The sequence below is a fragment of the Rhamphochromis sp. 'chilingali' genome (genome assembly GCF_963969265.1).
Source record: "Rhamphochromis sp. 'chilingali' genome assembly, chromosome: 7".
NCBI classification, from domain to species: Eukaryota; Metazoa; Chordata; class Actinopteri; order Cichliformes; family Cichlidae; genus Rhamphochromis; species Rhamphochromis sp. 'chilingali'.
The window spans coordinates 19097540-19120189 of record NC_137934.1 but is presented as its reverse complement, the minus strand read 5'-3'; the positions used below and the strand labels follow the sequence as shown (position 1 = coordinate 19120189).

The 22650-nt window shown below is 40.1% G+C and overlaps 3 protein-coding genes across 6 annotated transcripts in view; 2 read left to right on the top strand and 1 right to left on the bottom strand.

Annotated features, from left to right (window-relative positions):
* The first annotated feature begins 375 nt into the window (after positions 1 to 375).
* Positions 376 to 5077, top strand: kin (Kin17 DNA and RNA binding protein). The gene is made up of 12 exons (XM_080886722.1): positions 376 to 619; positions 714 to 808; positions 896 to 939; positions 1035 to 1157; positions 2410 to 2594; positions 2678 to 2726; positions 2812 to 2863; positions 2940 to 3072; positions 3157 to 3285; positions 3379 to 3478; positions 3568 to 3668; positions 4885 to 5077. The coding sequence occupies exons 1-12, from the start codon at positions 506 to 508 to the stop codon at positions 4942 to 4944; spliced, it is 1185 nt and encodes a 394-aa protein (XP_080742848.1). The 5' UTR covers positions 376 to 505; the 3' UTR covers positions 4945 to 5077.
* Positions 5078 to 5085: 8 nt separating this feature from the next.
* itih2 (inter-alpha-trypsin inhibitor heavy chain 2) lies at positions 5086 to 14712 on the bottom strand. Of its 4 annotated transcripts, XM_080886719.1 has the most exons (22): positions 14290 to 14711; positions 13772 to 13804; positions 13448 to 13486; positions 12241 to 12413; positions 12062 to 12166; positions 11816 to 11978; positions 11638 to 11745; positions 11023 to 11151; positions 10816 to 10932; positions 10500 to 10668; positions 10287 to 10412; positions 9460 to 9641; positions 8955 to 9140; positions 8695 to 8834; positions 8273 to 8445; positions 7939 to 8082; positions 7716 to 7829; positions 6908 to 7097; positions 6656 to 6828; positions 5572 to 5683; positions 5272 to 5462; positions 5086 to 5181 (listed from the first exon to the last, which is right to left on the bottom strand). In XM_080886719.1, exons 1-21 carry the CDS (start codon positions 14413 to 14415, stop codon positions 5321 to 5323), a joined length of 2844 nt encoding a protein of 947 aa, XP_080742845.1. In that variant the 5' UTR covers positions 14416 to 14711; the 3' UTR covers positions 5086 to 5181; positions 5272 to 5320. The 4 variants fall into 4 exon arrangements, with proteins under 4 accessions (XP_080742845.1, XP_080742847.1, XP_080742844.1 ...); XM_080886721.1 differs by having other exon boundaries at positions 5086 to 5462; positions 13772 to 13798; positions 14290 to 14712; XM_080886718.1 differs by having other exon boundaries at positions 5086 to 5462.
* A 2821-nt stretch (positions 14713 to 17533) lies between these two features.
* Positions 17534 to 22650, top strand: part of itih5 (inter-alpha-trypsin inhibitor heavy chain 5) — an 18595-nt gene continuing 13478 nt past the window's right edge. The window contains exons 1-6 of the mRNA XM_080886717.1: positions 17534 to 17828; positions 17905 to 17949; positions 18551 to 18714; positions 19772 to 19873; positions 21769 to 22049; positions 22321 to 22490. Of these exons, the coding sequence (XP_080742843.1) occupies positions 17715 to 17828; positions 17905 to 17949; positions 18551 to 18714; positions 19772 to 19873; positions 21769 to 22049; positions 22321 to 22490 (876 nt within the window). The 5' untranslated portion in view covers positions 17534 to 17714. The remainder of the gene's footprint in view (positions 17829 to 17904; positions 17950 to 18550; positions 18715 to 19771; positions 19874 to 21768; positions 22050 to 22320; positions 22491 to 22650) is intronic.

Genomic DNA, 22650 nt, shown 5'->3' with positions numbered 1-22650 from the left:
TTATCTTTTACATGTAGTTTAAATAAAAATAAATTACTGAAAAATATTGAATTCCACAAAATATTTGCTTGGGCTATAATTAAGATTTTATTATATTAGCTAGAAACATCTTTTTTCTTTTTTTGTTGGTTTGTTTCGAGTTTTTCTTCTTATTTAGCAAAAGAAAAGACTTTTAAATAATCTTTTACTCGTTTTTTCTTGTAGGACAATTAAATGAAACGCAGAAACATTAGTTAAATGTTAAAACAGTTAAAACATTTTGTGAATGTGTTTTCCGGAACGTTATGTACAAGAAAATTCCAGAAAACACAATCTTTATGAGGAGCACAAACGCGCAGCAAGAGTATCGCGAGTTTTTTCGTTTATTCGCGAGGGTATGACGTAGAAGCACACGCGGAAACTGTTTACCCTAGCAGCGAGCGCTCGTTTGAGCAGCTTTTCGAGGAAAAACACGTTTTTTAAAATCATTTTCTAAAGTGTTTCGTGTTAAAGTTAACTAGTCATAATGGGAAAAGCGGATTTTCTTTCACCCAAAGCGATAAGTAACCGAATAAAAGCCAAAGGTCTACAGAAGTTGAGATGGTATTGCCAGATGTGTCAGAAACAATGCAGGGACGAGGTAAGATGTTCATTAAATGGGTCTTTTTTTTTAGGTGTATTCGTTGTACTTCTAAAGGATTTTAAACTCTAAACTGTGTTTTTGTTGGTGACAGAACGGATTTAAGTGTCACTGCATGTCCGAGTCCCACCAGAGGCAGCTACTGCTGGCCTCTGAGAACCCCACCAAGTTCATGGACTACTTCTCAGAGTGAGTTACGTCATGTTTCTTCTTCCGTCACGTTTGTGATTTAATGAAAAAGATCATAAGCCTTTATTCTTGTTGCTTTTCTCCCAGTGAATTCAAAAGTGACTTCCTGGAGCTGCTCAGGAGACGATTTGGTGAGATGGGGTTTGCTAGTCATCCAGATGTTTCTGCAGCAGCAGCTGTCTGTAGTCAGTTATAAGAATGTTTGTTGCTCCTTTCTCATCCACAGGGACCAAGCGAGTACACAACAACATCGTCTACAATGAGTACATCAGTCACCGGGAGCACATCCATATGAACTCCACGCAGTGGGAGACTCTGACCGACTTCACCAAGTGGCTGGGCAGAGAGGGTAAGCTGGTGTGAAACACTGAACTACAGGGTGGTCTGAAACCTACGAAAAGAATAAATATGGTCTGTGGAAATGCACTCTTGTGTTTTTCTTCTGTAGTAAAAGTGTTTTGATCACAGCCTAAGTGTTTTTGTGAGTAGTTTTCAGCAGGGTGAAATTAGGTGGGTGTTTATATATTGAGCAGCTTCGCTTTCAACTACAAACCACATCTAATCAATCATTTATGCAATGTTTTATTCTAAAAGAACACATTTAAATGACCAGTTAACAAAATAGTGTGTTGGGCTTGTTGATTGGACAGCTACGGGCTACTGATGGTGTTTCTTTTAACTGAAATGCTGGTAACAAGGGGAAGTTGCAGAAGTAGCAAAGATAGATGAGTTGAAATCCACAGCTACAGACAGAGCACGGGTAAGGTGAAAAAGACATCGTAGGCAGGGTGGAGTGGCTGCAGATGAGTGTCAGAGATGATTTGTGATAGAAGGAACACAGCAAGTGAAAGAGAAGGTTTACCAAATGGAGTGAGGCCTGCTAGAGAGCTGGAGGCGGCAGAATTGAAGATGTTAAGATTTTAATTCTGAGTGACCATGAGGGACAGGATTATAACTGAGTTTATCAGAGGAACGGCTCAGGTTGAGCAGTTTGGGGGCAAAGTTAGAGAGGCAATGCTGGGATGGTTTGGACATGTGCACAGGAGGGGCAGTGGATGTACTAGACAAAGGATGTTAGAGATGGAGCTGACAAGCAAGAGGAAAAAAAAATAATCAAGGAAGACATGCAGAGGAGGATGCTAAGGATAAGGTGACACGGAGGCAGATGATCTGCTGTGGCAACCCTTAAAGGGAGAGGAAGAAGATTCAGCTGTGGTGAAAACTAGGTGAAATCAGTAATGAGTAGTTTTCACTTAGAGTCAGTATTTTTACCTTTCATCAAACCACCTGCTTCCACAGCTTGGGCAAAAAAAATTGACAATTTTTAAGGAGTGAAAAACCTGAAAAACTCTTTTCTTTGTATTATTGTAGGGTCTTTACAATATAAAGCACCTTGAGAAAACTGCTGTTGTGATTTGGTGCTATTTAGATACACAATTAAATTGAATTGGAAATTGATGTCCATTATGTATATGTAGATTGATGAGGCATTACAAATCACTGACTGGTAAATTGACAGGTCTCTCATCTAGATGTAACCTTTTTGCAGTTAATGCAAAGGAATATAATGGTACTTTAACCTTGTTTGAAATCGTCAACAGGTTTTTGCAAAGTTGATGAAACCCCCAAAGGCTGGTACATCCAGTACATCGACCGCGACCCAGAGACCATCCGACGCCAAGAGGAGCAGGCGAGAAAGAAGAAACAGGAGCTTGACGACGAGGAGAGGAGTGCCAGAATGATCGAGGAGCAGGTCCGCAAAGGCCGTGAAGGCAAAGGCACTGATGTGAGTACCAACAGGGCAGACCCAAGCCTCGTACTGTATTTGCTGGTTCAGCTCTTTATAATCAAGGTGGTTTTATTCTACAGGAAACTCCAGTCTACACAGAGCTCAAACGGGAGAGTGAGGAAGAAAAAGGTTTGTGTTTTTTCTTATTTTCTTAATACATTTGCTAGAAAGTTGTTTTTTTTCCCCCTCACCCTTACTTATTTCTGTCTTACAGTTGCTTTCAACTTGGGTGCCTGTTCTTCTGTCGCTGGCCCCTCCAAATCAAGGTACAGAGGTCTCTGTGTAAGATACATTAATGTAAAATACTTCAGCCTCTAACTGAGTGCTCCTGTCCTCCTTTAGTTCGGTTCTGGGTGCTAGTGCGCTTAAAGCAGCATCATCTTCGTCTTCGACCTCAGTAAAAAGGAAAGACTCCAGCTCAGACTTCAGAGGAGGGGAAAAGAAGAAGAAATCAGCTTTGGAGGAGATCATAGAGGTTGTGATTCTTGTTTTGTTTGCATTGTCTTCGGTTAACTGCAGCCAGGTTCATTGATCAGGTATGTGATTCCTTTTTGCACAGATGGAGAAGAAAAAACAACAGCAGCAGCAGCCGGTGAGAACTGATGACTGGCTGCAGCCCAATATTATAGTAAAAGTAATCACCAAAAGACTGGGGGAGAAATACCACAAAAAGAAGGCTGTCATCATGGTAAAGTATTTTCTTTAGATTTAAATTTGGGTTGCAGTGTGTAAACTTTAAAGGTCTGTGGTGCTTACATCTGCGGATCCTTTTCATTCATAGGAGGTACGAGACAAATACACCGCAGTGGTAAAAATGATCGACTCTGGAGACAAACTGAAACTGGACCAGAATCACTTAGAGACAGTTATACCTGCCCCAGGTATAAATCACAGCTCTATAAATCACAGAAAAACCGTTCTTGAAATGTTAATTGTTCTGGTAGTAAACCTGTTCTCAAACTTGCTGCAGGTAAACGAGTTTTGATCCTGAACGGTCCTTACAGAGATATGGAGGCTCTGCTAGAGGGCATTGATGAAAAACATTTCAGCGCTGCACTCACTCTTGACTCTGTAAGTATTTTGACCTTTCCGCTTTTAATCATCCAAAGGAAGTCCCTGTGATGTTAAAACATAGTTTTGTCTGTAAAAGTTAATGTACTTCTGTAGTCAAAAGTCTTCACATTGCTTTGTTTGTTCAATCAATATTACATATGAGTCCTTATGTTTATAAAGAAAAAAAGAGCTTTTGTGAATAACAAATTGCTTAATTTATTTTTTAATGCAGAATTCTCTTAAGCAATCATTTCTGATGGCACTGAATTAAACAGTGTTTAAACCATTAAAATTAGTAAGTTTGCTAATAATGATGGAGCTAATAGAAGCAGTCAACAGAAACAAAATATTAGCGCTGTTTTAACAGCACCCTCATCATCTGTGAGCAAATGCACCCTCTTCAGAGTGCGCCCAAATGCTTGTTGATGGAGCTGCAGAAGCTGGTGATAGCCTAACTTACTCAGCCCGATGGTGGACACGTATATGCTCATGCAAGTTAGCCGTGTTTGAGTACTTTTCTCGCACTATACGTCTGCACAAGTGGCACACCGCTTTGGTTACATCCTTAGGTTTACCTCTTTCATCGGGGTTAAAGCCAAAGAAATCCTAAATTGGCGACTTTATATATTTTTTTAGTGCTGTCAGCGTTAACGCGCCGTCATCACGACTAACGCGATTAACAATTAACCCATCTGGAGCGCAGACTGAGTCTAAATCCCTGAAATGTCTCTGTCAACGCATTTCGGCAGTTTGTCCAAATTTTGTTCATTCTGCGCTCCAGATGGGTTGAGAGCATTAAAAAATTTTAATCGTGATGACCATGTTTAAGCCGCATTAACGCTAACGGTGTTTTTTTTTTGTTTGTTTGTTTGTTTGTTTTTGGGGGGGGGGGGAAACTAGTTCGTCCATGTTTGGACTTCTTCTGTGTTGTAAATGCGCAAATCAGTCCGTGCATAATTACATAGCCCCGCCCATCAAAAAGTCTGCACATGCACGAATATAAAAAAAGATCAGCTAAATGATTTAAGGTGTGTCAAACAGTTTAGGAATAATCTAATTTCACAGTATTCATTATATATTGAAAGGAAAAACATTTAGTCAGGCTGTAATAGGTCCGACTATGACCAAATTATTGCTCCCTGTTTTCAGGATTAATATTTTGGGTTTGTTTTAGGTATTGTCAAAGTTCTGTTCTGCTGTAGCCATTCAAATGTCTTTTCTTCTTCATCCTCAGGGACCTCAGAAAGGAAAGAGAGTGGACATTGCCTACGAGGATTTCTCAAAACTGGCCTGAATAAGCATACTTCCTGTTTAAACCTCAGGTAGCTTTTTAGCTGAAGGACTCTACTGTGTCAGAGTTTATTCCCCGGGAATCTCTTGTGTATGTCCCATATTTCACCTGCTTGAACAAACCAGAAGAACTTTGAGCAGTTTGTTTTTGTTTGTTTTTATTTAGTATTTGAGTCAGTTTTGACATTTCAGATGTATATTTTCTCAAAATAAATTTGACAAAAGTTACTCCTGGTGTCCTCTGGAAAATAAGATTAATAAATTTAGTTGCACATCAATGGAAAAAAAGACATTCCCCTTCACTCATATGGTTCTAATTTTCTCTACTGACCCCTGGGGATTAATAGCAGGACAGGGTAATTTAGTGTGGATCTGGCTTCTCAGGGCAGGAAGCTGCTTAGATTTGGGACAATGTATTGTGAGTAGTGGCCGTCAATGAAGCCCTTCCCACTGTTGTGAATGAACCAGCAGTAGACGTTGGAGCCACGCTTCTTATCACGCCTGTAGTCCTTCTGCCACCCCCTGACACACACAAAAACAAGAATGTAAAGTTTTAACAAGAAGGTTTCTTATTAACATTTTTTTTATTGTTGTTTTTGTTTTTGTCTTTTTTTTGTGGCTCAAGACATACCTGGTGACAAGCAGCTTGTTGCCCTTCACTTCCATAGTGGCCTCCTTCTTTAGGGGGTCAGCTCCTTTGTGGATGTCGTATAAGATGACCTCAGGCTCAATGGAAAACTGCCCTGTGGGACCACATTTTTAGCTTAAACTCTATCTTTGATATTTAGTATATTGTAAGCTCAAACATGAGCTGAATTAACACAAAAAGACAATATGAGAGCAAGAAAAGTTCTGCTTCAAATGCATTTGCACTATTGCATCTCGCAAGGCCAAGATTATTGGCCTTACGAGACTGGCCTTATGTGATTAAGTGTTGCGGTTGGTGCCAGATGGGTTGGTCTAAGTATTTCAGAAACTGCTAATCTGATGGGATTTTCCCAGAGAGCTATTTCTAAGGTTTACAGAGAATGGTCACCCAGTTCTCTGGGAGAAAAATTCATTGAGTTAGAGGAGAATGGCCAGACTGCTTCAAGCTAAAAAGGCAACGATAAATAAAATAACCATTTGTTACAACCAGCGTGTACAGAGAAGCATCTTGAATCTTGAAGCAGATAGACCACACCAGGAGAAAACCACAATGGTTAAAACTCCTGTCAGCTAAGTACAGGATATTAAAGCTATAATTTATACAAGCTCACCACGATTGAATACTAGAAAAAAATTGCCTGGTTTGAGTCTAACAACCACAAATAATACTTTGAACAAACAAAAACATGATGTTTTAAAAGTAGTTAAATAACTGGGATGTCACTTTTGACCAAAAGAGTCATGACTCTGATTTTTAATTGAGCAGTCTTAATTGTGCTTACTGAACTTCAGTGGTCTTCTTTGTACTTTGTATTGTATGGCAAACACTTCAATATTTATATCAATAATTACATCTTCTTCTGTTCCACATTTGCATGGGGTTCCTCAAGGCTCGATCATGCGGCCCATGCTGTTTTTATTATCTTACCTCTGGGCCATTGCTAGCTCCTTGATTAGTATCTTATAACACTGCCATGCTTTACTTCTCTATTAAACGTAACAATTTTGACAACATTAATGTTTGATTACTGTGAGGATACTGTGTGTTTCACTCCACCTAGACCTACCTATGAGTCCGTGGACTAGAGGTGAATACTGGTTCTCATTGGGAATGTAAATCCCAAGAAAGTCAACATTAACAGGGTGTTTCTTCCACACACGGTGAAGCAACACCATCACCTGGGTACTATTATTTATTGTGATGATGACATTAGAATTCTTTACAATGGAAATCCTTATCCTGAAATAGAAACAAAACAACTTTAGCCCAAAGGATCTGACAGCAAGGTAGAAACAGCAATTAAAGGTAAGTCAGCTACCCATCCTGTCTTATTTCAGCTGTAGACCCCCAGGTGAAGGAGTGGTTGTTTCTGCCATCAGTCATGGTGATCCCATCAGTACTGACAATCACACTGATTCCGTCCGGCTGGTAGTAGATGCCGATGGTGCCAAAGTAGGTGCGTTTGTTCACTTTCTTAGAGCCAATTAACTGACCATTCACAGTTACACCTTAAGGACAGGAGAGGGAGGTTAATCTATGAACTATTGTGCCGCATAATATTCAGTTAAATTTGGAATTTAATAGACTAAAGATTGAATAAATTAAAATTCACTTCAGGTCTGCAACATAAACTGTACATAAAAGATGGAGTGCTTTATTTTTTTTCTACTGACCAGCAGGGGGTGACTTTTCTGGTTACAAAAATAAGTCAGATTGTGAGGAAGCCTCTGACAAAATTACCTTTCCTCTTCCTTTTAATTCCTCAGAAAGCATTTTCCTAATGAGTCTAGGGATTTATCTTATTTAGCCTATTGCGGTATGCTGTTGTTTGTGAATTATAATGGCTACTAGAGAGTGGTTAGCATCCTCTGGTTCTCTGGGTCCTCACATGTGTTGTCTAGTTTCAGAAAACCAAGATGGTGACTGCTAAAATGCTACCATTCTGACATAAAAATGGAAGTCCAACCAACCACCAATATCATTTTGGCTCCTTCAATCTTTTCTATACAGCTTATGATCTGCAAATTACTTAGAGAAGTCGTCATGGTTGTTTACAGTAGTAGTAAACTGTAGATATAGTCATGATTAACAAAACACCAAAACATATTTCTTTGAACATTTACTACCTGTTCCACTGTCAGAAAGCAGGTTAAGAATATGACCGGGTTTGGAGTCAATGTTGAAGCAGATGTCCATGTTACTTCTGGGCAGATGGATGATGAAGTGAGGGTCGTTATCCACTGGAAGAGATGCACTGAGCTGGTTACTCACTATGTCGTGTTCACAGGGAACACTGCAGCTGGAAAGGTACTCATGATGCTTAGTAAGAGTGTGTACAGCCTGTATTACCAAGGTTAACCCGTTCTGGCAGAGTGATCTCCTCTTTTGGACCCTCCAAAACCTCACCCATTGAGAGTGCTGGGGTTGGCATGACCCAGGGTGGAGGCTGGTACACAAGAACTTCCACAGGAGGTGGACCACTTGATCCTCCTCCTGTAAACATGTGAGAGAATAAAGTATTATATTTTGCATGTACAGCATTTCATTCATATATGTATGATCCCATTTTGTGCCCTTTTATTCTACATGTGCTTTAAATGCTTTAGGATCCTTTCCCTTCCTCATCTTCCTCAGCCATGTAGCACCTGTTTTGTTTAGTGTCATGCTGCCGTTTGCCATGCACCTGAGCAGCAGCCATGTTTGGGGTCCTTTGGAGAGTCAGCCAGCAACCTCTCCGTGGCGTCCCCGCTCTCCACTAGCAGAGCGGTGAACGGAGTGACAAACTGATGCTCCACAGCCAGAGTCATAATCCGCTGGGTGATCTTCCTCTTTTTGACAGCTGTTGTAGCCAGAGACCTGGAGGGGAGCCACACCGCAGCTGTCAAATACTGACAATTCCACAAATTTGCCGTTGTCTTCAAGGATATTTATATAGAAATCATGTTTTCTTTCAGGGGTTTGACTCTGCCCTTATTAGAGGGCCACTGACATTACTTGGTGTTATATTCCAAATGATATTTCCATGTCAAGCTGAGATTTGGCAATAATGATCAACCAGAAATGTCTCCTATGTATAAAGAAATGAAGCAACTGGTCAGCCGTCACCTTTCACTGATCAGCTGTTTAATGGTAAGGTAAGCCCACATCTGGCGGGCAAAGCCAGTGAAAGAGTGCTGCTGCTTGGCCAGCTCTGCGTCCAGCTCTGTGGTGTCGGCGTCCGTCTCCAAAATAATGTCCAGACGTGCCTGCAGGACGAAATGTACCACGGGATACTGGTAGTAAGGCTTCATTCCTTCATGTCCTTACTACTCGGGCTATTTTTTAAGTAAGCATGTTAGGTGTATGACTGGGTGTGTTGCACTTACAGCAGACCCCGTGGTGAGGCTGGTCAGCGTGTTGCTCTCAGACGGCAGCACCTTCCCAGCCACCACCAGCTCAGAGCCGCTGAAAAATTTATCAAAGTGATTCTGAGTGACTTCTGCAACTGAGTCCGCTTGGAATTGAACAGTGATTTTCCTCAACAGGGGAGAGGAAACCTGGCTATAAAACGCCTGTGGAGAGAGAAGAAAAGGAGGTGATAACCGACAGTTTTGATGGTTAAACGGGCCATCATTTTCTGCATCCAACAAAAAAGGTAGATTTTATCTTACAGGAAAAATCTGTTCTTTATTTGTACTGTGATTGGCACACCTTTTCATTACCAAACTGAGTCCCAGAAAATAGTTTACCAGTAAGTGGGAGTATGATGCCTAAAGATTAGATGCTTGAAGTAAAGGAATGCTTTGGACTTTAGGAAATTGGAAATTTGGAGGAAGAATGTAAGTGATGCAGAGTTGGATGGGGTTTTTTTGTTGTGTTTCCTTGCCATACCCGTAGCTGCTCTGCTGCGTCGTGGTTGGCGTAGATCCTCTGAGCCATGCCCCTGTTCTCCATGGCAATACGTTCCAGGAAATCATAGTCCACGTCGAAACCGATGCCAAGTGAGAAGAGCGAAAACTCCTCCCTCATCACTCGCTTTACATTCTTCTGGATTGCACTGAGCTTGATCTCACCTGCAGAAAATTTGAATCAGCTGTTTCCATCTAAAACTACTTCTTCTACTCCACATTAAAGGCTTTAGAATCACCAACACCTAAAATCCAGGTATTAAAAGACTATACCAGTATTTCTATGACGCCTTCTTAACCACATATCATATACTGGATAAGAAAATGCAAACTTGTCTGCAGTAGGGCTGACTAGTTTATATGTCTTTGGTCAGATTAAGGGCTGAAAAATGAAGCCAATGCAGAATTTTCAAAACCTGCAGTTCTTTAAATAGCCATTTGGGGGTGGCTCCATTTGTGGCATGACCTCTTTGAGTGACAACTAGGAGTCAAAACAGGCTACTACCTGCCTGCAAAGCTTCACCTCAACTAGCCTGAGCCTTTTAACTGTTATTGTGTTGCTGCTGTGCAGTAAAATGGTTTGTTGTGTGGCTAACTGTACCAACAGATCATCCTAGAGATCTGTCTTTCAAATTTGGGGTTTGAAAATCTTCTGATGCTTTTTTAAAAATCTTATTAGCACTAATAGCTTGCTAACTCATCTTGCTAGGGTTAGCTGAAAGTGATGCATTCTTTTGTCCAAGTGTGGTCATTTCTGGCTCCAAAAGTCCAAGATGGCTAATGGGAATTATCTGAATCAGGCAGTCTTACCAACAGTGGGGTCTCCATCAGACACAAGAATGATCATGGAGACGGAGCGAGGGTCAATGACCCTGTGATTGGACGCTCTCACCAACATCTGAACAGCTCTCAGTAGGGCCTCGTTGATGTTGGTGCCTGCAGTCAGTAAAATCCAAACATTAACATGGGAATAGTCATTCGAGCACTCCTTTTGATAATAGTATAATAATTATTGTGTCATACCCCCATTGGGTTTAATGTTCTCAATGTATCTCTTGGCATCTGCAATCTGAATGGAGGAGCCAGGTACAAGCCCCTCACTCCAGCAGCGCACATTATGGTTAAAGTCTACGATGCTGAAGTAGTCATCGATGGTCAGGTCGTCCAAAATAGCTTTCATGGCCTGCACCGTCTGTGAGAGAAGCTTGGGTTTAAATGTATTCTGAAAAACCGCCACTGGGCTGCAGTGTTTTACAAAAGATGGAAGAGGTATGAAGATGGAGCAGAAGGAGCCAAAGTGCACCAAATGTTGACCAAAGAGTAAACAACTGTTGCTCACTTGCTTCATTTTGACCCCCCACATGGACCCGCTGACATCAATGACGAACACAATGTTTTTTGGAAGAGGGGAGAGGTTGGACGGAGCAAAGAAGTAAACAAAGTGGCCATCTGAGACCTGCGGGAATATGAAGAGATTGTCATTTCTAAAAGACTGTATCAATAAAATCGTCTTTTACATGATACTTGTAGGCTCAGTGTGTGATACCTGCAGTTCCCCAGCATTGCTGTCTCTGTTCACATCATATAAAACAGTAATGACACCTTCTACAGCGCTTTCTGTGCAGTTTTCACACTGCTTCTGTTGCTGTACGGTGGGCTTGAAGACAATGTGAGCCTGAGGACAAGAAGAAAAAAAGGGGAAAATATTTTTTTCAGTGTTTATTACTTAGTAAGTGGAGGTCTGTATATATATATATATTACTAAAGTTTATTTTTTAATTAAGTCAGGATCACATTTATCAGTTAAAATGATATTTAAAATAAATTATATATATTTATTTTTAATGTATTTATTTTTTTCAGAATTAGTTTTATAGCTTTCTAACAAAAACGGTTCCGTAAAAGTTTGCCATGAGATCAAAGATAAATTAATATATTAAAAGTAAAACAAACATTTTCAGCTTTATGGCACTGTACTCATGGGTTACTTCGATCTCATGGATATTTATTTAAATTCAAAAAAGAGGAAGAAATTAAGATACTAAGAAACTGATAATTACAATAGGAAGACAAAATAATGTTATAATAACAACAAAACAGCTAATCTTATTATATTGTAAAGGTTTATATTTTACACATATACACATATTTCTGGTGTTACCTTGTCTTTGGTGGACGTTACTTTAATTAGATCTGCAAATTGTGCTCCAAAGGTGTTTGATGCCTTTACTGTTGCAATTCCTTGTGGCTCAAAGATGTACACGTCCACCTGAAATGTCACTGCATTAGAAAGGATCGCCAGGTGAAGTGCACGTCCACATTATTTGTGACCTTCTCACCTGGAGCTGTGGCACCAGCCTCCCTGGCTGCAGGTGCAGTGTATGCTCGTAAAGATTCAGCTTCCTGTGCATCATCTCCTGGTAGTGCAGCTCAAATTCAATATTGCTGCCTGAGGGCACATGGACCTCTGTTTTAAAGGTCTCCATGTCCTGGGAATTAGTCCTGTGAAGCAGAAAAAAACAAAAGAGTTTAACTGACAAGCTGCACAAAGGAGATGAAACCGAGAGGCTGTTTTGCTCCTGCACCTGATGATGCCGGCTGCCTTGTTTCTCGCTCTGGCCTGAGCGTACAGGTTCCTGGCCACCGCCTTCTCCTTCACTGAGCCCACAAACGTTATCCCATTCACATTCCTGAAGGGAATATACGGTTCAATTATATCTGCCCCTTTCACTGGATTGCTTGCACTGAGTGAATCTGGGCTCACATTGTGAAGTTGGTGATGAAAGCTCGTTTTGGGATCTGGACGTTGAAGGCAATGCTCTGGGGAGTGGAGCCTGAATTGACCATAGAGCTCCTGACGATGGTGTGGGAAAACCGTGAAGTGATGCGGCTTTCCACTTTGTAGCTCCTGACGGTGATGTCATCTCCACGGATGGCCTGTGCAGAGAATTAAGCAATATCTGAACGAGATTTTGAAATTTCCCGCACGTTTCATAGAGATGTTTAGCTTTTCTGATCAGGATCGTTTTTAACTTTGTTTTCTTTTGTTCACCAAGTTTTCCTACAGTCAAGTTTTCATAAGAGGTCTTTCTCTAATATTATATACTTTAAACCACAAACTCATTGCATTCTGTAGCAACATAAATCAAGTACAGTGCCTTTAATAAAGTTCTCTTTATTAATAAAAGATATTTGGGTAAGATTTGATCCCTAAGTGTCTCTACTTTAAGACCCAAAAGTATCAGATATTTCCTAAATGTTCATGGATTTGATCTTAATGCTTTTTTTCTGTTTTTAAATTACTTGCTCAAAGGCAGGGATGTGTCTAACCCATGGGGTGTCGGCACCCTAAAAACACCCTAAAAACTGTCTTCCATCATGTATATATGATAAATAAAGAAGCCCCCTTAAACATTTCTGTGATTATTGTACAAAGCTACATCATTCATTAATATGATGCATATTGTTTTGAAAGTATTGCAGTATTACAGTTTTAATTAACGAAAGGGTCTGAAAACTCCCAAATACTAGATAATGGCTCGGATTATTAAATGAAGCTAGTTTTTCACAGTGTATTTTTGTTTAATGTAATACATGATTTCCCACGAGCCCACATGACTATTATTGTCCCCCTCCCAAACCCCGGCCCCCATGGCCTCACAAATCCTGGAAACACCCATGTAGAGAGACATTAACATCAATTATTCCCTGTTAACGTATTTTGCTGCTGTTTAAGGTATAAGAAAAAAGAAAATCCAGAAAGAAAAGTCAGACTTCACAAAACGTTTCCGCTAATTTAGCTTCTAAAGCAGAGAAACAGGGACAGCAAAGGGAAGCAGAGCAGGATTTACAGTGAACAAAGTCAATAACCTGTCAGTCACGAGGATCTCTTCAAACAGCGTATTGATTATCAGATAAGGTTAAACTCTGTCACAGTAGAGACTGCTTGAACAACAAGCGAGGGGTCATACCTCAAAGTCTTCCTGCTCCTCACTGGTCAAAATCGCTCTCTGAAATACACACAGAAGTGATCAGACTATCTTAATGTGCTCTCTGAGGTGAGATCATGCATCAGTAACTGTTATTAAATTTGAGCAGATGTAGAATTTAAAACTGGATCAGAGTGGCTTTGTTTGCTGAGCTTTTGTTTATTTTTGAAGAATCAATATGTGAATTCCATGGATTGCCGAATACAAGCGTTGCAACATCAGTGAGAAAGACAAACCCACATTTTAAGACTCTTTATGCAGTGTGCAGGTAAAATAAAAGTCCGACTTTTGAAAAGATGCTCTCACCTTATGTCTCTCCCGATGATCCTGCATCTGTGACTAGCAGAACAAAGAAAATGAAAGTAAATAAAAGATCTTTGGAAATGTTTTCCAGTCATTTAACGTCATTTAGACTCATTTCAGAGGTCAAAAAACTCTGATTTGCCTCTAATTTTAAGATTTCTTTTAGTTTGTTTTCATTTTAGCCACAATAAATATAAACATGTAAGAATCTTTCTTGATAGTATAACAATAAGCACGAATTTCAGGGAATAGCTGCTTGTAATTTGTTGTATTTGGACCTGTTGCAGGTCAAATTTCAAGACAGTGATTTAGATTTAATCTTACATATTTTATGCAGACTGGCTGTTACATGGAACACAAGTGGCTCTCTTGTAACATCAATGAAAAGCATAAAATTCACTTAAAATTACAGGCGTAAAAAATTGTGTCTTCAATATGAGGCCAAGACTACTAACACAGTTTTACTTAAGCTTAAGCTTGAATATATATGTAAATGTTTATTTTAACACCTCCCAACTCACCATCTCGTCCTCCCATTCCCCGTCTATCACAAACTCAAAGCAGCAGCCCTGATGAAGGAGCAGGAGCCCCAGAAGTAACACCTGAAGATGCCTCATGTTTCTAGGTCTGTGGGCTCGTGTGCACATATCCTCACACGGAAAACACACAATACAAAACAAAGCAGTGGGAGAGAGAGAGAGTCCTGCAGGGGAGCAGAGCTGAAGACCGAAGGTTAAAATCCACTGAAGTGATCAGCCCCAGTCAATATTTGTTGTGTTTCATGTAACCCACACTGCAGAAGGAAACTTTGAAACTCGGCCTGCAGTATGAGCAGGATAAAAAGGACAGGTCTGAGTCATTCACAGGTTAAAGAGGGCGCTTCAGAGCTGAACATCAGGGTGCACAACTAACCAGGAACCATTCTAATGTGTTTCTGTTGGAAAGCCAGCTTTGCAAAATGAGCATTTTCAGGACTTGAATCAAATAGGGCAAATAGTGTCTCGGCTTGGCCACGAGATGGCCCCAAAGTAAACCCAACTGCTGACAGCTTCATGATAAACTTTTGACCTCCTTAATACACTCATACTAAGCATTTAGGGAAATACTGTGAGTAGACTATGTAAAAATGTGCTGCACTTAACGAATTTATTAAACCACCATGTAAGGTTCATGCCACACATGCAGCACTGGTAATTACCAAAATCTTTATTTTAATGTTTCTGTAATGTAACCAGTATGTGTAAGCGCTTTAATCACAATGTTTTAAATGATTACATATAATGAATGTTTTCCATTAATTTTCAAATTTATTTAAAAAAAAGTAGTAAATTACTTCTTTAAAACATTTTATTAAGATACCAAATTACAGTTTTTACATTTGTTTCATTCTTGAACAGAAGAAATTGACATTTAAGTCCAGCCAGCTCGATACAAGTATAAATACATGAATTCAGTTTGTTATGTATCTAATAAACAATTTTTTTTTAAATTTATAGCACATTTTTGACAGATTTCTAAAATATTTGTGTTCTCTTGGTTTTCTGACAGGGGGTCAAATAAATGTGTAAGCACTGTAATTTTTTTTAAGCCAGAGATTAGTCCTGTAATTGTGATAAAGTATTTTAAATTATAAGGAATGTGAAGGAATGTCATGCTAAGTGATAAAGCATGTAAAATGCATCTGTCGGCTTCACAGATAATTATTCAACATGTCAAGACAGATGTGCTGTTTTGTGTTTTCTACCTTAAATGTTCCTTTTACCAAAAATTCCTGTGTTTAAAATAGTTTCAAACCTTAAAAAAATAAAGTAAACCCATCAACAGAATAAAAAGATTTATAAAGTGTTGAGTTAAAGAGGTGACTGTAGTTAAAGGGTGTGCTGTACTTTTGTGTACACAGTAATTACTATTTAAAGCTGTAGTCGCTGTAAGAACATTCTTCTGTACCGTGATTGGATGAAAAGTTACAGTTTTTGCCCGTTGCCTGAACACATTTTGCAAAACTTTGCTCATTGTGCCAAAACCCTAAACACAAGTAAACATGACACAACACTGGGAAATATACCATTCACATCTGCACCAAATTGAAACTCTGCTATCAAAACCTAACATTCCTTTGTCAAAATGTAACTCTGTTGACAAAATGACACATACTTGCATCATATGCAAACACTTACAGAGCAGGGGGAACACACTAGTCTACTTTATATAAAGCACTGCAGTCTTTGATTTCCATTGTTCATTCAGAAGGCATATTGGTACATATTCAGCTCGAAGTCCTTTGACCCCGTCACTGTTCCTCTCAAATGGGACTCTGTAGAGCTGCTTCATGGTGATGCTGTGTTTTCCCAAGATGCGTCTGATGGTGGTGATGCTCACATGGTCTATGTTGCTGAACACTCGCCTGTCTGCAAGTATTTTCCGTCGTAGCTGGTGGAGACGGATGGCATTGTCTGCCCTCACTAGGTCCACAACAGCAAGTTCCTGCCGTTGTGTGAACAGGCGTTGGCGTCCTCCCCCAGAAGGTCTTCGAGTCATTCTAGAGAAATACAACCACATATTGTCATCGGTTTGCTTATTTTTCTTACAGTACTTTACTGTATATACTGTATCATCCACTGTACAACACTGTACTTCAATATAAGTAATCATGGTATGTTTCACAGAAACTACCACTTTGGCTGCAAAAGGAGCATTAGCACCCTGCAATACCCTGTACACTTGATATGGTAACTGTAGAACAGTACTATGAAAACCATCTGAGTAGAGTAGAAGGCAGTGAGATGAAGACAGACCTGTTTTCTAGTCGGAATTTTCTTATTACAGATGCCACTGTGAAGCGGCTTAGATGTGGGTGGACTCTCTGCCCAGCTTCCCTCATAGTCAGGCCGTGGTTGATGACATGGTCCACCAAAGTTGCTCTTATATCATCAGAAATATGGGTCCGTGCATGGCCTCTTTGACCTCCTCCTCCTCTTCCTCTTGCTCTCCCTCCATCCATGCTTGCAAAGTTCTTGAAATGGCTAAACTGAGGGCTTTTTGTGGTTGGCTAATTGGTGTTCAGTTTTGCAAGTAAGTGCCTTCAGGTGTATATTTGAGTGGTTGCAATTACCCGATGTGTTTTGTATTTTGGATACATGTGTTTTCCAAATGGCACCCTGAAATTTCATTTTTGAACGAAGTGTCTTATGTATGAAATAGAGTGTAGTATGCAGGACCATGTGTGTTGCATAAAGGAGTAAGTGTGTTGCATAATTGCAACCAGAGTGCAAAGCAGCACTTTTGTTTAAGGTATGGGTACATGTGTTTGAGGTATGGTAACAAAAGCTTCAAGTTGTGTTACTTTAGTCTAAGCATGGGTTTATAGTGTTCAAGCAACGAGCAAAAACTGTAATAAACAACAGCAACTGCTAGTAAAATTCTGCCACCTAGTGGTGAAGAATATATTTTATATCTGCCAGCGCTAATTCGAAACGGTGTCTTTAAAACACTGAAATATGAGCGCACACACAGAACCTTTGAACACATTCTCTAAACTTTTCTTTTCAGTTCATTTCACAGCGGTTTTGGTCGCTTCTGGTTAGTTTTAAAAATGTATAGTTTTAGTTGACATTTTATTATTTTAGGTATTTTACAAGGTTCAACGCGAATATTACAATACAAACAAAACTACTGAAGACATTTAACTCACACTTTTGTACACATCCAGTCTCAATGTACATGCCTGCAAACTGAATTTGCAGCAGTGATTTAGATTTAGAAGATGAAGCGCTCCCTCCCGAAAACACTGCGTCTCTCTCCTCCGGTGGGTGGGCGTGTTTTCTTCGCACCGTGTCGCTCCTCTGTCCGGTCATTCGGGTCTGAACTGGGACTCGGGCACGCTCCGCAGCAGGAGATGATGCCTCATTCATCTTTTTAACGAGTTTTGAAGTAGAGGAACTGCAAGATGCTGGTGACGCTGCTGACGCTGCTGCTGAGCTTCAGCGGGACTTTACTGGGACAACTGGAGGACTCTGAACTTGAAGATGATGTTGATTTGGCGGACTTTGGTTTAGACATTGTAAGATTGTTAAAGGAGACGTGTTTGAGCTTTTGGTTGTCAATATTTCGTCTTCTGATGATGTTTTTGTCTCCAGGCACCGCGCAGGGTCCCTCGCCAGGTGAAAACTATAATAACCAAGGTAAAACAGCTGTTTCAGTTACTGAGATATTGCGTGTTTATGCATTTTTTTAATGTATTATTTTGGAGGATTGGAGGGGGTGGGTGGGATGAAGAGCAGCCTCGTGTGGATTTAAATTATAATTTAAATTCTTTATTTCAAAATGATCAAATATGAGAAGAAATACTTTATCTTATCGTTCTGTCTTAAATCTGTTCATTTGTCACTTTACCTGAGAGTTGAGGATTTTGTAACAAACACTGTAATAGAATGCATGACCTACTTTTAGTTATTTAGAAGTTGATTTTGTCACTCTGAACCTCTGCACGTTGGGCGGAACGCATAGGACTGCCAAGCGCGCAGACGTGCCAAAGTATATGTCATGGCCTGGATCTTAGCTCACGAGCACGAATTCCTCTCAGTATTGAGTCAGTGTAAATTTGGAGTTCTAGCTTTCGTTGGGATGAAAACTGAAGTGATGAATAACTATCGGTGATCACAGCAGCTCTCCGTAAAATCTTGCCAAATTTAGCCAAAGCGCCACCGGTGCATGTTTTAGTGTTGTCGTTATTACTTCTTCTTCTTTCTTTTTCTTTCTTTTTTTTTTACTTTTACTTTGTAGGAGACCAAACCTCACATCCAGGAACTCTCCATCAAGACCACGATCATCTCCCGCTACGCTTTCACCGCGGTGTACTGCTCCTTGCTCAACCGCTACCCCGCCGCTAGTGAGGGCGTCTTTCAGTTTCAAATCCCCGCTAATGCCTACATCTCCAACTTCACCATGTAAGAGCCACACAGGTCATCTTAATAGGATGGTGGACAGAATTATTAGTTAATGACTTAATAGACTGATAAAGGGAATAAAGCTGGTGATTTAGATTTTTAAATCTCGATTCTACACATCTTTAAATCTATATTTTCTCTTGAAGCCACATAACTCTCTCCCAGCTTATTGTGAGTGATTCTGCGTTCTGGGATTTTTTGGCGATTTTAAAAAGACATATTCTTTCTTTTATCCTTTTAATCATCTTGCTGTCTTTCACATTGTTCTTTTAGAATGACATTGATTGGTTCTATAGATAGCAAACATAGTTGGACTTGTGAAAGTCTAAATTTGGTGCTTAAGTCTCAGTTGGCAGAAGTTTCATGGGCTGTGAGATGTGGTTAAAATGTCTTGACACACTAGGCATTTGGCCTATATGAAGTCCACCTGTGGCTGAAATAAAGCATCCAGAATCAACCTGAGTTAAGGTTATCAGTCAAGACCAAATGTGGCAGAAGTGGAAGGCATTTGGAGCAAATATTCAGTGTTATCTGCACTCACGTCACTATTTTAATTACTGAATTGACATGGTGAATCAGATTCCAATAGATATCACTAATGATCACATGTATAACTGTTAGCAAGTAACAGAACTCAGTTAAAATTAGATTTTTATATGCATTCATTTATTTGTTTGACTGAAGCAGTTTTTGGATGTTGTGGAAGATATTTTATGTTTCCAAAAGGATTTCAGGGCTGGAAGGTTTTATGATCTTTCCATTTCTTTGCATATGTTGACAGGAAAGGGTGAGCTTTAATGCACACACACTCATAAATGCGCGCACACACACACACACACACACACACACACACACACACACACACACACACACACACACACACACACACACAGATTAGCTCACTTATTTTCAGCACTGGACTCCGTAAACAGCTGAAAACATGATTTCTGCAAACAAATTCTGTCCTTTGTCCAAGAAAATCCTAGTTAAACTGTAACAATAGGTGCTCGTGAACGTGAGCACCACTAATTCTCAACCTTTGACCCCAACCCACCAGGATCATTGGGGGGCGTGTCTACCAGAGCGAGGTCAAGCCGAAGGAGAAGAGGGTCAAACAGGAGAGAGGAAAATCTGGGACGAAGGAGCCAGGTGATGCAAGGTAAGAGAGGATGAACAGGTGTCTGTGCGCCAGTTTGAACTTAACTGTGTGGCCGCGTCCTCCGAATTACAGATTGATAGCATCCCATCTAAAAATCCTTCTACCCCTACAAGCACAAAGGGTGAACATGTGTTAGTGTGTGCGGGCACAAAGGCTGTAATGATCGTCTCTCCTCAGGCATAAATTGTGCCCCAAGAAGTGACACATGGGAGAAGTGACATCATACCATTTAGAACTGCCATGCAGAAAAGTGACATTTCATTAAATGTCATTCTGTGAGTCACAGACTCTACTGTAAATAGATTAAGCAGGCAAAGAAGGACGGGGCTGAAGGAAAAATGTGAGATTATTTGGAAGCAGTGAGTCCAATTTAGTGATATCACCACTTGGACTGTTTGCTTTGCTGCTCCACCTCTTTCAAAAAAATCATCCACCTTCATTAACTGCTGTAATGCTCCTTCCCTCATCTATCTAAAGCTGCTCAGTTATTATTTCAATACATAGGGGCATGGTCAAGAAAACTTAATCTTCCCATTCATTTGAGATGCATGGCAGTTAATGTGCAACATAAAAAAAAGGCTAAAAGCAAATATAACTGCAGGCAGTTTCAATAAAATTTAGACAATTAGACAATTTCTAAATACCAAGTACAAGAACTCCAAAAAATTGAAAATCTGCAAGATTTCAAAACCTCATAAACTTTAAATTAGCTCCATTTAGCAAATTCATTTCAGAGATTGCAAACTCCAAATATAATAAATCATTTAGCTTGTGCAAAGCTCCAAACATAAACCATAAACAAGTTATTTCCCCCAAAGCACACTACAGCTTTATCTCTTTTTTTTTCACATGCCATGTTTATTCTTGACTTTCTTCCAATATCATGTAATGTAATGTACTGTTTTTCATGATTACAGGAAACTTTGGTATTATAGCATTATACAGTGTTCTGTGAATGTAAAGGTTTAAGTTGTTGTTATTCTGGGTTTTTAGGTTAATGGTTGTGTATCTCTGATGAATTTCTCACTGTGGAAATTGGTTGGTTGAATTTATGGTCCCCACATTTGTTTCTGGCTACACAGAGAGGGATTGTGCAGAGTTAACTGACGTAGAGGATGCAGGGATGCACTTGCATGTCATTCTCCAAAAAGCTGACAGTGCATGGCTCAACAGCGATGGCTTTATTTGATGGTGACTAAGAAGGAAGTGGAACAACAGCGTTCAGCACAAGCAGGAAGACATGTTAAAACAAATGTCAAAGATCAAAAAGCCCACACAAGAATATCTAGTCGAGAGTTTTCATTGGTTTTAACACTTTACAAAGAAGCTTGTTGTCTGGCATGAGTAATATCTGCCTTGCATCAGGAGCTAAGCTAAGGGACCAACAGCACAAACATAAACAAGACCAGCCCACGTTATTAGTTGTTCCATATAATTTTGATACTGCACCCACGCACTGCTCCACAGCTGCAGACCTGCAAACTCTGCATAGCATCTTCAGATCACTAACTGAGCCACCATGACCGGGAGTAGTATTTTTTAATACTATATAATGGTGGAAGTAGAGGAAATGCACAAAAGCTGATATATTGTCATAGTTCAGGACCATTGACTGCTGATAGAGCACAATTGAATCACTAAACTGTGTGGCAATGGGGCAATTATCCATATTATACTGTAAAACTTAGATTCTATGCATCACAGTACTTTATTATTATTTTTTTTACATTGAGCTGCTGTTGTAGATTACAGTAAGCAGACTGTAAAATAACTGTTTATTGCTGCACGTCTAGCTGTCATTACTGTGCTTTAATTTAACAGGTAAGTAACTGTAATTTTGCAGTTTATTCCACTTCATCCTCTTACTTTCTTTGACTGCCTCCTCTCCTCTCCAGTCCAGAGCCAGAAGTGGAGGTGTTCAGAATGGCGGCTAAAATACCTGGTCGAAACCGGGCGGTCTTCCTTCTGACATACGAGGAACTTCTACAGCGCCGGCTAGGACGCTACGAACACGTGACCAGCCTCCGGCCCATGCAGCTGGTCAGCCGCCTCAGCCTAGACGTCACCATCGTTGACCATTCCCCCATCACGGACCTGGAGGTGCTGCCGCTCCGGAACGGCAAGAGCAACGCCGCCGCCAACACTGCAACTGCTCCTAAGCCACCAAACATACCAGGTTCATAGATATTGAGTACTGTGCAAAATCTTTGGGAAGTTAAAAGTTAAGACTGTTATTTAAGTTCCAACAGCATATAGACAACACAAAACAAAAATCAAACTAATAAAGCTTAATGGCATAAAGAACTCTCGATAAATAGTAGAAAAAAATCAAGTAGGGCTGGTCTTTGTAGTCCATAAAATGTGGAGAGGTCACCAGTTTAGATTTACTGTTATAAAATCTCCGGTTCTTGATCCCTGTTAAAGCATTTCCTGTCTTTGTGCTCCAGCCAAACCTGAGCTTCCCATCACCACTGTGATCAAAAACGAAAAGAACGTCTGCAAGATCACCTTCAGCCCCAACATCATCCAACAGGCAAAGATCACCACCAGTGGCATCCTGGGAGACTTCGTGATCCGCTATGATGTTCAAAGAGACATGGGGATCGGAGACATTCAGGTGAAAGAACATCTCAAATGTGCTTAATAAACACAGACAGGGCCAAAAGTTTTCATGAAAAAAACAACTCAGCGACAATAATTGTTATATACTACATGCATGCTTGCAGATTTCCCATCCAGCAACGTTTATCCACCCACCTGTTAGTCATTCTTTTCTC